The sequence below is a fragment of the Drosophila hydei genome, unplaced genomic scaffold (genome assembly GCF_003285905.1).
Source record: "Drosophila hydei strain 15085-1641.00,03,60 unplaced genomic scaffold, DhydRS2 tig00000211-arrow-pilon, whole genome shotgun sequence".
In the NCBI taxonomy this organism is placed as follows: domain Eukaryota; kingdom Metazoa; phylum Arthropoda; class Insecta; order Diptera; family Drosophilidae; genus Drosophila; species Drosophila hydei.
The window spans coordinates 2868655-2883177 of NW_022045685.1; the positions used below are offsets into that span (position 1 = coordinate 2868655).

At 42.2% G+C, this 14523-nt stretch overlaps 1 protein-coding gene across 1 annotated transcript; it reads right to left on the reverse strand.

The window, feature by feature from the left end:
- Positions 1-2602: 2602 nt before the first annotated feature.
- On the reverse strand, positions 2603-3469 carry LOC111598451. Its single transcript, XM_023313708.2, has 3 exons — positions 3262-3469; positions 2818-3207; positions 2603-2757 (listed from the first exon to the last, which is right to left on the reverse strand). Exons 1-3 carry the CDS (start codon positions 3331-3333, stop codon positions 2737-2739), a joined length of 483 nt encoding a protein of 160 aa, XP_023169476.2. The 5' UTR covers positions 3334-3469; the 3' UTR covers positions 2603-2736.
- Positions 3470-14523: the final 11054 nt, after the last annotated feature.

Consider the following 14523-nt stretch of genomic DNA (forward strand, 5'->3'; position numbering starts at 1 on the left):
CGAAAAATAGTCACAACTTTTGATTTGTTATGCATTGCTATATGGCATGCATATAGAATGTATGTGATTAATTGATGGCGATCTTATGTGCCAAGTGCTAAGGGATATGCAATGACTCCACATGTGACCGACTGCATATATAGCTGCAGGCAGTCAGCCGATTTAGTTAGGTAGTTATAAGCACTGCCTGGGGAATGCTGTAGCCGTTCGTGTGTGTGTGTGTGCGTGTTTGTGTTATGTATGATGACAGCTCCATTTTTTCTAGTTTTTGCACATTTCACTAATAAAAATAAAAAATAAAAATGCACCAAAAGTTGCGGAAAACATTTGCGCACAAAAAAAAAGGAAGAGAAGCGAAGTGAACAAAAAGCCAATTGGCCGCTGCAGCAGTCACAGGGTGTGAAAGGGATGTGGGCTGAGATGTGTGTGTGTGTGTTTGAGTCGTGTACAAAGACAGACGCTGCAGACGGACATATGGACAGTTGGGCTGCTGTTGGACTGTTGGCTAGTTGGACGAACTGTGTGACAGTGGCGACGCAAGGGCAATGAATGGCCACATGACAAAACATACGCTTCGTGTAAAATTTTTTGTCATAAATTTCGTTTGGCGGCCCCTTGGCAACTTTCTGTGTGTGTGTGCGTGATATTTTTATTTCATTTAATTTTTTTTGTCAAGGCATTATACACACAGGTATTTTTAAAGCGAAAGCGTAGCCAAACAACGGAATTATTAATTGAAATTCGCATAAACAAATTGCGCAATTTGCTCAAATCAAACAAAGTGTTTTCCATGCAAATATTGAAGAAAGCAATGCTAAAAAAAAACAAATGCAACTGAAACGCGACAATTTGCACAGCAGCTGGGGGCTACCTAAATGAGTTGCTATATATTGATAATAAAGAAATCTGATCCAAGTGCCTTTGAGATCGCGCAGACCAAGGCAACTGCCTTGAGCACATGTTGCCCAACATTGTTGGCAACAATGTTGCGCGCCTTGCTTGAGCGGCCAGTTAGACAGAGCTATAGCTGACGTTCTTTTTAGAATTGTACAACTTTGGCTTGGGAACACTGCTTTATTTGCCAGGCCATTTAACAGCCGATAGTTGCTTTTTATTCAGTTTGGCTTGACATTTTATTGCAAACCTACAGCAGACTTACAGCAGAGCAAGACTTGCATATTGTTAGCATTTCGTTAGAGGACACAATGATGAAGCCCGTTGTGGGTTGAGTGGGAATGTAAATAAGCAGAAATGTCGCATTTGGAGTGAACACGAATAAATCCACAGAATATTGCTGAATATTGAAATTTTATGCATATATAACTGGCAGAAGACGTGGCAGAACCCAAAGCCATATATTCTTTATCAGGACGACAAGCCGAGTTGACTGAGCTCTCTCCGTCTGTCTGTCTGTTAGACCTGTCCGTCTGTCTCTCAGTCCATCTGTCCCTCATGAGCATGATCAGTAGCTGTCTATATAGTTGCATATAATTGTCCATCTTTTATATCATGTGAAATGAATAAAAACTAATAAATGTGCTCAAGAGCAGTAAGCAAATACACATTTGATTCACATATAGATGAAGTATATATGTACAGCATACATATTCTCGATCAGAATGACCATGTGTGTGTATATGGTTAGCTCTGTCTGTGCGCCTTTCCTTAAGTCAAAATGAGTGTAAATTCTCACTCAAAAAGTGCTCATGAGCTCTGCCGGCGTTGCCTTTTGAGTGACTTTTGGGTATAAAAGGGCGCAGCAGCGGCTGTGGAAGATCAGTCAAGTTCGTGACCTGGACTAGGTCAGTCGCAGTGCAGTTCAGTGAAAATTGTGAATAAATTTAAGTTTTTTTTGTTTAAATAATTTGTATATCTTTAAGAAATATTGTATTTGTTTATAAATATTTATATATATATTTAAGTTGTTCTTGTCCATTTGTTTTATATATATTTAATATTTTATTGTTTAAATATTAAAAATATATAATTTGTAGCATTTAAGTTACTTTTTAACTATTATTAACAAACACGAATTGTTATTATAATAATGAAGTTTGTCATGTTCATAAGCGATAATGATGTTAATTACCAAACTTACTAAGAGTAAGATAAGAGATATATTTAATTAAAATAAATATTTATATATAACTTCTCTTTATAACATCTCTTTATAAAATCTCTGTATAGAATTTCTGTATATTATATTTTGTGATATAGTTAAGTTATTTACGAAGTGTGTTTAGAGTTTGAAGAGCAGATAATCTCTTCTCTTATAAATATATTTTTTATTTAAATATTTTTATATTTAAGTTAAAAAAAAACAAGAGTATAAAAATATAAATATATTAAATTAAATAACAATACCATAGCAAAATGTTAGCTAAATAATATATTTACACATATGTATTACAAAATGATCTCTTAGTCGGGCACCCCGACTAGAGCTTTCTTGTTTTTGTTTTTGATTTAAACTAGTGTAACTAAAAAAAACTCACTTGATGCAAGCAAATTTGTAATCAGTTGGAATGATCCAATACCCTGTAAAAACTGCCTAAAAGAAAACAGGGCGCCACACATTTTTAATATTTATTTGTACGTTTTGCAAGTAACCGATTAAATTATTTTAAATAAGGTATATTTACAGTTTGCTTATGATCGTAGCGTTATCCATTTCGTGACTTTCGCAGTTCGTCGATTGTTTGCTTGTGATCGAAGCATCATAAATTTTGTGACTTTCTAAGTTTTCTTCTGCCTGGCCTGGTGCAAAGTTAGAGAGTTGCAGTGAAAATATGTCTTAGGTAAATTGCAGCAACTCACCTGTGCACGATATTTTCGCTTCATCTTCTCGGACATGAGGCACCAGGCGAGCGCGGCCCTCTTTACGAGCTCCTGCTCAGGAATCATTCCATTTCGCGTTTTATACTCTCGCAAGAATTTGATATAAGAGTTGGGTGCTTGCTGTCTATGTTTTGAGAGTTTTTGTTTTCTAACCTTGCGTTTACGACTTACGCCGTTGGTCATTCCTTTAGCGCAGGGTTTTGCTTTGAAAGATATGGATTTTGGCTTTGTCGTTGGATTCGCTACAGGTCTAAGCTTTCGACCACACATTTGCGCCAACTTATGCAAATTATACTTGGTGTTGCCTCTGGCATTACCATCCACCATTATCCCAATGCATTTGCCCTTTATACCAGCAATGTATTTTTTCTGTAAAACGAGCCATCGAAGTTCCAGCACAGCAAAGCGAATCGAAACACTTACCGCAGTATCCGACATCCCTGTCTTGCGCCTAAGCCCTTTGCAAGGACCAGCCTTTTTGTGCATTGTCATCATGAAATACAAAATTCAAACGTATGCTTAAAATTTACAACTTGATCGTACCAAGAATGTTATTTGACTTAAATATTAAAAATTATGTTTTATGAATGACTAAAAAATTTGGGAACTGAACTCCTTTGTCACATTTGAGAGGAAGCTGCAATTATTTGACAGACCGGCCTGAGGCAACTAAGATCCACTTTTTGGACTCGGAATTTTGGACACGAATTTTGAATAGGCTGCGACTTGGCTGAGCGCGTGTAGGCAGATACTGATCTGCCACAGTCTCAAAAACGTTCAGCCTTTGCAGGAGGCTGTCACTTGGCTTCCTGTTAATTACATGACCCAAGTCTTAAATTATATACATTTAACTATTTGAACTATAAGTTTCAGCCTTAAACATTTCGATTTGACTCCCGCTGCTGAGCTAGCTGAATGCCTACAGGTGCTCGATCAACCATCGCCGTCTGCAGCTGACGCAGCCATGGCCAAATAGTTGCATATATGTTCAAATGTAAATAAAATGAATGAAAAAAAAACATTGGTGGATTATCAGAGAACATGCAGTGTTGATGCCCCATCGAGGGAATCGCCACTGTGTCTTTGACAAGGAAATTCCATTAAAAATGAAAGTTTTAAATTTCAAAAAGCAGCAGCAGCAGTGGCAGCAATGGCAGCTAGTTGTAGCAGCGGCAGCGGCAGTAAATCAACAACAACTGCAAAATAAACCACAACCAAGCAGCTAAAGACAACAGCAACAAATGAGCAACAATAGCAACAATAGCAACAAGAACAACAAAGCAACAAACAAAAAATAATATAGCAACAGCGTGCCAGTTATTGTTATTGTTAGTGCTTGTGCTGGTGGGATTGCTGTTTGTTGTTGTTTTACTTGCTGCTGTAGCTGCTGTTTTTATAGCTGCTTACAGTTAAAACGGCCAGCAGACTTACAGCACAGATAGCAAAGTTGGTAGCTCGGGCACGGGCAGCGTGCAAAACACAAACAGAAGCTGCCCGTCTTGTGATAAATGACCACTCCATAAATTTTTATTTCTACTCAACTCAATCTCAAGCTCAATCTTTTGCTGCTGTTGCTGCTGTTGCCGCTGCAGGTGCTGCTCCTGGTCAGTTTTATGGGCACTGCTGTTGCCGCGAAAGGCACTCTCCTTTTGGGCCATGATTGCGCACACAGAGATCCGCAGAGCAAAAGTCCGCCTTAAGCTCCAGCAAAATTGTTTGTCTGCCATTCTGATGGGCAGTCAGCATCCACTGGGATTTCCATTCAGCACGAGCTGCTGGCAACGCATGCAAATTGATTGCACTGCCAGGTGAGCGAGAGGCTGACAGTGACAATGATGAGCATCAGTAGCTGGACACTGTCGTCGCCTCGCATAGATAAGCAGGCGCTACAAATAAATTAAAGCATTGTCAGCACAGCCAGCAAAATTATCATCGACGTGCGCATTATCATTTAGCCCCAATCACAATAGCTGGGCTTCTCTATGTCAGTCAGCGAGCTCCTCGCCAGCTGTTCACTTGGCCAGCCAACAATTTTCATTTGCTATTATCTGTATGGCCAGAGCATTAATTAGTTTCTGCAATCTGAGCTGAGTTAATTTCCTTAAAGAACCTATATATAGCCAGAAATAACCGAGCCGCCTGCCTACTCCCATTGGATCTCTCTGTCAACTGGAGCAGCTGAAAACTAAGACGATTATATTTTCTGGCCTGCAGCACTGATGCTTGTTTAATTTGTATTTGTTTCATTATATTTAAATATGTATTTTATGTGAGAAGCTTAAGTTTCAGATACTTACATGAGCGCAAAGCAGCTCATAAGTGAATAAAATTACTCTAAGGCAGACGCTGCATAGAAATTCGAAGGCATCAAAATAGCTGCTCTGCCACAGGGACGAGCCGACATATTTATGTGTTAGTCCTTAGAAATATATTTACCAAATAATTAAATATATTTACATAGATAGATATAGATATTGAAAATACAAGTAAACTCAATATTTTAATAAACAAAAACCTTTGTGACTGAGTTTATTGAAGAGGATATGAAACTTTTCATAGAAGCTCTAAAATTATGTTTGAAATATGAATATATATGAAGTATAAATATGTTGCTGCCGATTATGATACCAATAGCAGGTCGTGAACATAATATGGAGAGTCAAGAATCTACAGCAAACGAAGCTAGTAATAAATATATAATAAAACTACAACTCTGAAAATGAAACTAATTACTAAGCATTCCAAATTGAACCTTGAAGACAAACTACTATTACGCCAAACTGATTCAAGCCTATATTTAGAAGTAGCTAAATCAAACCCTGACGCCTGCATAAGACGTCTGCTGCAGTGGCATGTTCGTAATCAAATAAGTTCACGCCCAGAAAGTCATCAAATTGAATTGGCTGTCAGCTCATCAGGCAGCGAATCCACCAGCCACGCCTGTCCTTCACACATATGAAATATGCTTATCATAATTAGCAAAGCTAATTCGCTGGAGACAGTTGCAAATGAAGCAGCCTTGGCTGCTTCTGCGATACTGATGAGAGCATAGTTGTAGGACATTCAGTGATTTATAGACTTAAGATCTAATAGATGTTTTATTCGGAGCCCAAGCTCGGCGCCAAGCGCAGGGCCACCTTTAAGTTGTGGTCGTCGTAGCCATCTTACGAGAATTTTTTGTTCTTACTTTCTTTTTTATTGTGGGCCTGAGTGAGAGTGTAAATTGTAAGCAGCTGTTCCACGCACGTTCGCGCACATAAATCAATTACAGAGCTCAGGGAAAAAGCTGGCGTCTTTGCAAGGCGTGGCAGTTGCCGATAGTCCCTAGATGCATGTGAGGCTGTGTGTGTGTGCCATTCGCTTCTGTTTTATTTTTACGAATCGTCGATAGACTTTTGTGAAAGCGAAAATTGTTAACGCAATAAAGAGCAACCTGCACTCTCTTGAGCTGCGAGAAATTTGAAAACTTTTTAATACTCTAAAACTAGACAGCGCCAGATAAAGAGAGAGACTGAGCAAAAAAGGGGAGATAAGCCAATGGATGGCGAGCTGTGGGAGCGTGGGGCCCATGGTGTGGAGCACTGAAATAACTTAACGATAGCAAGCCGCTGGATTTGTCATGATGCCTGTAAAGGATTGCGGAATTGGCTGGGCCTAACTATGTGTCGACAGCGATACTTAAAGTGCAACTTTAAATATGGATGCAACTGGCCATGCCACGGCCGCAGCTGCTGAAGTGGGGCACAGATTACAGTCGACTACACATCGGAAATGCAGCTACGGCCGGAGCCAAACCGTTATTGATTGTTGCACGATATTAGCCCAAAAGCCCGCACAACTAACATGGACCGCACACAGAGAGAGAGCGAGGGAGAGAGAGAGGGAGATAGAGAGGGAGAGAGCGAGGGACGGAGAGAGCTTCGTGACTGGTTGTGGTCATCCATTATTGATTGATTGACTGGCTAGTTGGTTGACTGCCCGCCTGACGAATTGGCGCATTGATTGATCGTCATTGTCGCACATTAGTCTAACGTCACAGAGCTGTTATTGTTGTTGCACGCTGTTGGTCGTTGGCACACGGCTTGTTGTTCGACCTGGACTTAAAGTTATCAGATATCTCAAGCAACAGTTTTAATACAATTCATAGCAGGCCACCGGCTTTGCCTGCTGCCCCTGTGTGCTCCTTAATTGCAAAGTGCAATATGTGCTTTGAGCCAATATCTTGCCAGATTGAGTTGCAGCCGAGGCAAGATGCTTCAACAGCTGCCGCCTGCTGTCATAGAGAGCTTGTCAACTGCAGCAGCCAGGAGCCATCGCTGGCGCTGACGCTGCTGGCCTTTGTTCACAGCGCCATCTCTAATGACCAGCTCCGAGTTGTAAGTGCAGGCAACGGGCTTGCTGAGTAGCTTTGAATAGATTATAGATTAAGTCCGCGCAGCAGCGCACAGCTGCCAATCAGATTAGTGAACGATGTGTTTTCATAAAAAAGCAAAGCAATTTCCAATTAATTACGTAAATCATTTCATTTCCATGTAGAACAGCACAAAACTTAAATAGCTGAACTGCTGAAGATTACATGGACTTTAACTTGTATTTTAGGGCAAAGCCAGAGTTGCTGTTGCTGCTGCCGTTGCCGTTGCCGTTGCCGTTGCCGTTGCCGTTGCTGTTATTTCTGTGCTCGAATGACAGACGATTCGAAAATTCTTTTTGCCTAACGTTTCGCGCTTGTTGGCGCTGGCGTTTGCCTTTGCCGTTGCCTTTGCCTTTGCTGCCTCCTGTGCGGCTTTATTATTGTGTTCGGTGCCAATTTCCGCTGGCGACAAATGCGTTTTGTAAATAAAATGTCAAAAGGATTTTCGTTTTGTGTCGCAAACGACCGAAATGTATCCCATCAGCGTGTCCTTGCCGCAGCCACAAACACGCCTGTGAAAGTCAGCGAGCTGTCATGTTCACATTCTGTCAATGCGCTGACGATACAGGGTGCTACTCACACCCACCCACACACCGACACGCACATTTGCATAAACGTGTGTGGGGCCACACCCTTTAGGCTCCATCAATAAAGAGAAAAGCCAGCTGTGACCACAGCCAACTTATTTTCAGCGTCGTCTTGAATTGCGCCACTCTTTCGCCACATCCATATAGCTGTATATGAGTATTTTAGTTCGATTTGGCCAAAACTGACGCCATTCCGCCAGCCACCGCCAGCCACCGCCAGCCACCGCCAGCCACCGCCCACGCAAGTGCCGTTGCCTTGCTGACGTTGGCGCTGCCTGTGGCACATTTATAGCCAAACGCATTTGCATGTAAATTATTGCAATTGGACGATCTGCCCAGCCCCTTGGCCACTTCCCAGCCACGCCCCGTGCTTTCCAGATACTTAAGCATCATCATGACGAAGGGCTGCGCTGCTGGCTAAAAGTCCCGATGATATATAGAAATGTCAAGATAATTGAATGAAAATGCTGCTATAGCTGCTAATCGATTAGCTAAGGGAAAACAGCGCGATCTCAGCCAGCTGCTCTGGATATAAACAAGCTCAGCTCACATATCTGTATCTATGTATTCATCTAGCATAAACTATTTCGCTCAGAGCTGTCTCCTTGATTTACCTTGAGATATTGAGCTGATTTGTTGGTCTCTCAATTGGATAACAATGCAAATGAATAACCATAAATTGGGCTACACTAAGCGAAGATTTGTCGTGGCTTCTGCCCGTACCTTGTCCACATTTTTTATGGTCATTGGGGTCGAGTACTATATATGGCCGATGATGATAAGGAGAGCTGCGACGGCAAGGTTCATTGTGTTCGGTCGTGTCTGCTGCCAGCTAACGCATAAACGATAAATGAAAAGAGACAATTTCAATAAAGTTTTGGCCACGCTGCAGGCATATCGAAACATGGTCGCAACGACGGAATGCAAACCGGAAACGGAAACTGAGAAACGATGTAAAAAGCAAATTACATTTGACTGCCTGCTGTCCGAGACTCGCCCTCCTTACACCTCGCCCCCAAACGCTGTCTCTTCGCTTTTATGTATGTGGGCGGGCGGGTGTGTGTGGGGCGTTTAAAAATATTGTAAATGAAGCACAAATCTATGTAAATTAAAAAACATAAAAAACCACAGAAAGCGAACCAAAACGTTGTCCTTGCGAAACAAAGCGAAACGAATTCCCAGCGAAGCCCAAGCAGAGGCTAGCCTAATATCTACATCTACGTATACGTAATCTTGATAGCAACTACAATTGAACGCCGAACAGAGCTGAGAGGACGACAGATAGCAAAGCATATGCTTTAGGCATCCTTAATTCCACTCTCATTACGGCATTGACAACGCATGTCTTGTGGAATGTGCAAAATATATAAAATAAACAATTATCAACTCAAGCAAAGCTGTGCAAAAAAGTAACTGGAATTTGCAGAGTTTCGCATTGATTGCAGGCGAAGGTGCAAATATTCATATGGACAGACTCGACTCTCGCAAATATTAGGCCAGCTGAGCAATAGGTTTCTGGGCAGTGTTGGCTCAGGCTGTCCAGTGCAGCGCCAACAACAACAACAACAACAAATGCCAAAAATATTCCCTGCATAAAGCTTTGTGGCCCAGCTCCATGTGCAACAGGCAATGCTTGGCCAAGCAAAAAACCAATATGCACACATAAAGGCCTAATCGTGACTTGCTGCTGAGCCTTTTGGGTGGCTTTGCGAAATGCGATTGGGTTCGAGCTCAAAGCAGGCAAAGTCACTTGCATTCCCATGCCGACAAAAGGACGATTTACGATTCATAAGCGCTTAAAGGCTGAGCCTAATTTTGCACATGTCGACTCAAAGGTCACGGCAGCAGAGCTAATGAGCCGAAAAGCTTTTTTGCAACTCCCATGCCAAGTGAAGATGTTTTTGTGTCTAGCCACTAATTGATAACTATTTTGCTGTCTTGGCGCAGCACAAATCCCTATTAGCCTTAGTGGTTGACTTCTAGTTCTAGGCCAGCTGAAAGCAACAAACAGTTTGCATAATCAAAGTCAGCCAGATGGAGCAGCATCGTACAGCAAATACAGCCGCAACATGCAGCTACATTGGCCAACTCGCCCGCTCGTCCGCTGCTTTTGACTGCGAGTTGTGGCAAGCGACGGAGTCAAGGGAGCGCGTTGCGCCATTACCCGAAAAAAAAAAGAAAGAAAAAGTAAAAACAAAACAGAAAAAAAGAAAAGGAACAAAATAAAAGAGAAGCCGCGGCAACAAACACAGGAGCTGCTGGGCAAAGTGCTCGGGCTTGTAAGTGGATTACTTAACTGATTAGCGCTCAGTTTTGTTGAATAATTAGTAATGCATTAGTAGCCAATATGAATATTGAATGAAACACAGGAGCAAGGCGCAAAGCAAAGCAAGGGCTGGCTCCACATATATGTATGTTAGCAATGGAGTGTGCCACGCGGAAGCGGCTGGCAAATCTGTTTAAATCTCTAATGAAATAACAGAAATGACTTAGGCAAAGAGTCCCGGATGAAATTGATTCGCCAAGGATGCTTAAAATGTGGCGAATGTGCACTGGAAGCACCTCCGGACGGGAGCCAAGGCAAGAAGATGTCGATAAAGTCGAAACGAAGACATTAGACGTTGATTGTGACAGCAGGTTGTGGTGGCTGAGGCAGCGGCAGTGGGAGCCTAGGTCTGGGCACAAAAATATTTCACTGCTTGTGCAGGCCAGGCCATTGCAATGCAGTTGACGACAATGGGAGCCAGAGAAACGAGAGCAATGCAAAGTGCCGGACGGAAATGCAGACCAGAAGCACAACCCAGAACCAGAAGCAGCAGCAGCAGCAGCAGCAGCAACGAAGACCACGAGCGGCGGGCGGACGGGGCAGTTGGCCAGTTTCTTTGCTTTAAAGCCCAAAGTTTATGCTGTCAATGGCAGGACTTATATGCGAGCATGTGGGTGTACCAGCGCCCAAAACGACCAACCACACACACACACAGAGCGAGAGAGAAGAAGAGTGAAAAAGTGAGAGAGTGTGAGAGACAGACACGCATTCTTGTGCAATGGAATGGATAAGCATTTCGAGTCAAATTGCTTCAATATGCGTTGTGCATTAGCCGAGTTCGTTTTGCGTAAATGCGCGCACACAACACACATACACACACACACACACACATACATACATACTAACACACACGCATAATTGGCGTAAAAGTCCTGCAGCTGTCGCCGACTGCGTCATGTTGGCCGCTGCATCAGCAGAAAACTGTGAAGCAGCCAAGAGAAGGCCAAGAGGAAGCAACCGCCAAGACGCCATCGATAGCCATGTTAGACGAGAACGAGTCTCAGCAGGATGATGATGATGATGATGGTGTTGCTGCTGCTGTTGGTGCTGATGGGCACCGCTGCTGAGGATGTGAATGGGGATGTGGCAAAACAGCACCACAAACCTTTATTCAAATTCAGCATTTTCATGGCATTGGCGTAAAATCATTTTATTGCTTCCTGACTGAATGACTTTTACAACCTCGTCTCGGATTCAGATTAACCCAAATGCGATACTGCCGCTGCCGCTGCCAATGCCGATGCCGATGCCGATGCCGATGTTGATGCTGTTTTGGTGGCTACCAAACCCAGATGCCTGAGTGGTTACCCAGCTCCATTTCAAACACACACACACAGCCACTGAGAAGCCTTTTCAATTCAAATAAAATTTCGCTGACTGCCCCCATTTGCACAAGGTAGCAGCAGCCGCGTGTGTGTGTTCACATTTCACATTAGGCGGCACCCATGACAGCAGCGGCAAGCAGCGCACACAGCAGGACACACTTCAAAAATTCTTTAATTGCCCGGCAAAGCACTTAAATTAAATGTAAATGCAGATGTAGAAATATGTTTAAAGAAAAAGAAAAACTCTGTGAAAGCAAGAATAATATTAAATAAGAATAAGATGAAATATTTATTGACTCTTGATATATGCACAGATCGCTCAGAGTATATATATATATTATAAGAGAGCTTAAAACTGATATAAAACTAATTTAAAATATGCGACAACTCAACTTCAGATCAATTCCTATGACTTCCTTGATACAAATCAATATAGAAATATATTTAGAGGAAATAGAAAGCTCTGTGTAAGCAACAAATATATTAAAAGCGATAAATAATATATTAAAAAGATAAAATAATTCTTGTACACAAATTGCTTATAGTTACACATATTATGAAAGAGCTTGAAGCTAATATAAAAAAAAATGGTTAATAATACCCAACTCAGCTTTAGATTAATTTCTATGACAGTCTTGTTAACTTCTTTGATAAATTAAGTGGCTTGACTTTCGACTGGCCCATTTTTTGGCTTAAATATATTTGTAAAAAAAAAATTATATATAACAACAATTATCTACATTATTATAAAATATTTTATAAATATTAGTATTAGTTTCTAGATCCGCAGTGAGCTATAGTCATAGCTAAAAACACTCTAGCTAGACCTCTGCTAGCTAACAGGGACTTTCCCAATTTGGCCAAACTTGAATATTGTATGAGAGTTGTGCTCGGCCGTTTGGCTTGAAACAAAAACATATTTAGAAATCTGTATAAATCCCAGTCCAATAAATGAGCTCAACATGTTTTGAGCATACATACGTAATTAGCAATAAGGACAATGGCCATTAGCTAATTGCGAATGCTGTCTAATCTCGGCCAATCTGTGAAGGAGCAAATTACTCCAATGGTATTGAGCATTTGTTTTCCATAAACAAACTGTGAAGGGTGCTTATGCTATTAGCAACATCATCATCGTCAGCAACATGATGACGATAATGATCAACATTAATAAGTGGAAAATAAGCAAATGCATAATTTGAAGACTTGCTCTTGTGGTTATAATCGCTTCTACAATGAACTCAATGCCAGGAAAGGCAGCAGTAAAGCTGATTAGGTGTGGATTACGTCGTGTGTAGATGTGGTCAGGTGTGCATGTGTGTGTGTGTGTGTGTGTTAACAATCAGTTAGAAAAACTCAAATAGATCGGCTTACTGACGAACCGAACAATAAACTTCAATCGCCGAACATAACGATAAATGCATTTACATCTGCTAGACGAGTAGAGGATTAACAAGATGCTGAACATATTCTGTGCTCAGCTTATGAAGCTAACTGGCAACGGCAGCGGCCACGAAGCCACTCAGACTGCAACGCACACAATTTCAGGCGCAAACTTTTGGCCAGGTGGCTGGGCATTATGAATGCGGCCGGAGTACCGCTTCCGGGTATTCCAGTAATGAATGTGGGTGCGTGGCACGACACGGCACGGCACGGCACTGTAGACTGACACATGCAGCCCTCTCAATTGGAGGCCGACTGGAAAACGGCCTACGGCAGAATGTGGCCAGCAAACGTGGCTGCTGCCCATTAGGCCATGCTCGACGTGAGCACCTGGACACGCTTGACCTTTATATCAATTTGAGCGAGCCCATAAAGCCATTATAAATTATGACTTTTCTTTTCTCTGACAGCACACATTCCTTCTGTATGGATGAGCCACTGAAAGCTGCCAACACGCAAGCCTCTGCAACACTCTGTGGATGTAAAATAATTGCAACTGCTGACTGTTGCTGCACTTGCAGCCTGAAGTGCGAGGCAAGTGGAAGTGTTGAGATGCAAGTAACCAGCTCTAAATATAGTTTAACTTACCCTTTCAACTGTTAGCGCAAACATGTTCTAGCAGAGATTGTAAGCTCAGAGCTGTAAGAAGACTTGTGCTTAGGTAACTTATCATAAAACATACATACCAACAGCAGTTGATTAAGCCTGGCAGCAGCCGAGGCTACCCCTGGTACCTGCTTCTAAAGGGCATCAAAACGAAAGTGACACGCATTTACATTCATTTGTCTCTTCCCACTTCTCAGCTGTCAGTCAACCGAAAAAAAAAAACTTTTCTAATTGTCGCATAAGTGCACTTGAGTCGTCTCTCTCTCTCTCTCTCTCTCTCTCTCTCTCTCTCTCTCTCGCTGTGTGCCACTTATTCATGCTTGCTTATTATGCATGCAACAACAATGACAGGCGACAAGGGCAGGAACAATTTTATATTTTTGCCCTTTCAAGTGCCGCCCAGGTTGCGTCTGGTGGCGCCTGCATTTCGCCTGGGACCAGGGGCCAAGGAGCTGGGCACGTCTGCAATTTGGACACACAACTTTGCCAGTTACGTGTTTCATTTGCTGCTGTGCTGAAGCGCCTCAGCTCCGCTCTCATCAGCTGCATCGCACTCGACTCAACTTTAATGAAGAACATTGTGAACAGCGTCGTGGCCTTGCTTTGCATATATCCATATCGCTTAAAGAACTTCTCCTAACTTTCTCTCAACTTGTGTTTGCACTTCTGCAATTTGCATTTTAATGCCAACGGACGCTGATCGAAAATTGATCGCCTCGACGCAGGCCCAACCCGAGAATGTTCAGCAAACGAGTTTATTCACTCACATAAACTGCTAAACAGGCCAGCAGATAGCTCATTAGAGACCAACACTGCGTATGCTTACCCAATACATGCAGTCCCCCTGCTAAGCTCTAGAGATGATGCTCTCTTCTGTGACGCGAAACTTAAATTGAAAAAAAAAATACCATAAATAACTACATAGCGTATATACCCTATGCATGCCTGAGAAGTGCTGAGAATTGCACTCGCTGCAGTTGCAAATTT

Bases quoted from the DNA above. Each gene is read 5' to 3' on its own strand.
- LOC111598451 (XM_023313708.2), bottom strand. From the start codon at position 3,333: ATGATGACAATGCACAAAAAGGCTGGTCCTTGCAAAGGGCTTAGGCGC. The intron at 3,208-3,261 runs GTAAGTGTTTCG...CTCGTTTTACAG, and splicing joins CAGGGATGTCGGATACTGCG to AAAAAATACATTGCTGGTAT. The intron at 2,758-2,817 runs GTGAGTTGCTGC...ACTTTGCACCAG, and splicing joins AGCGAAAATATCGTGCACAG to GCCAGGCAGAAGAAAACTTA.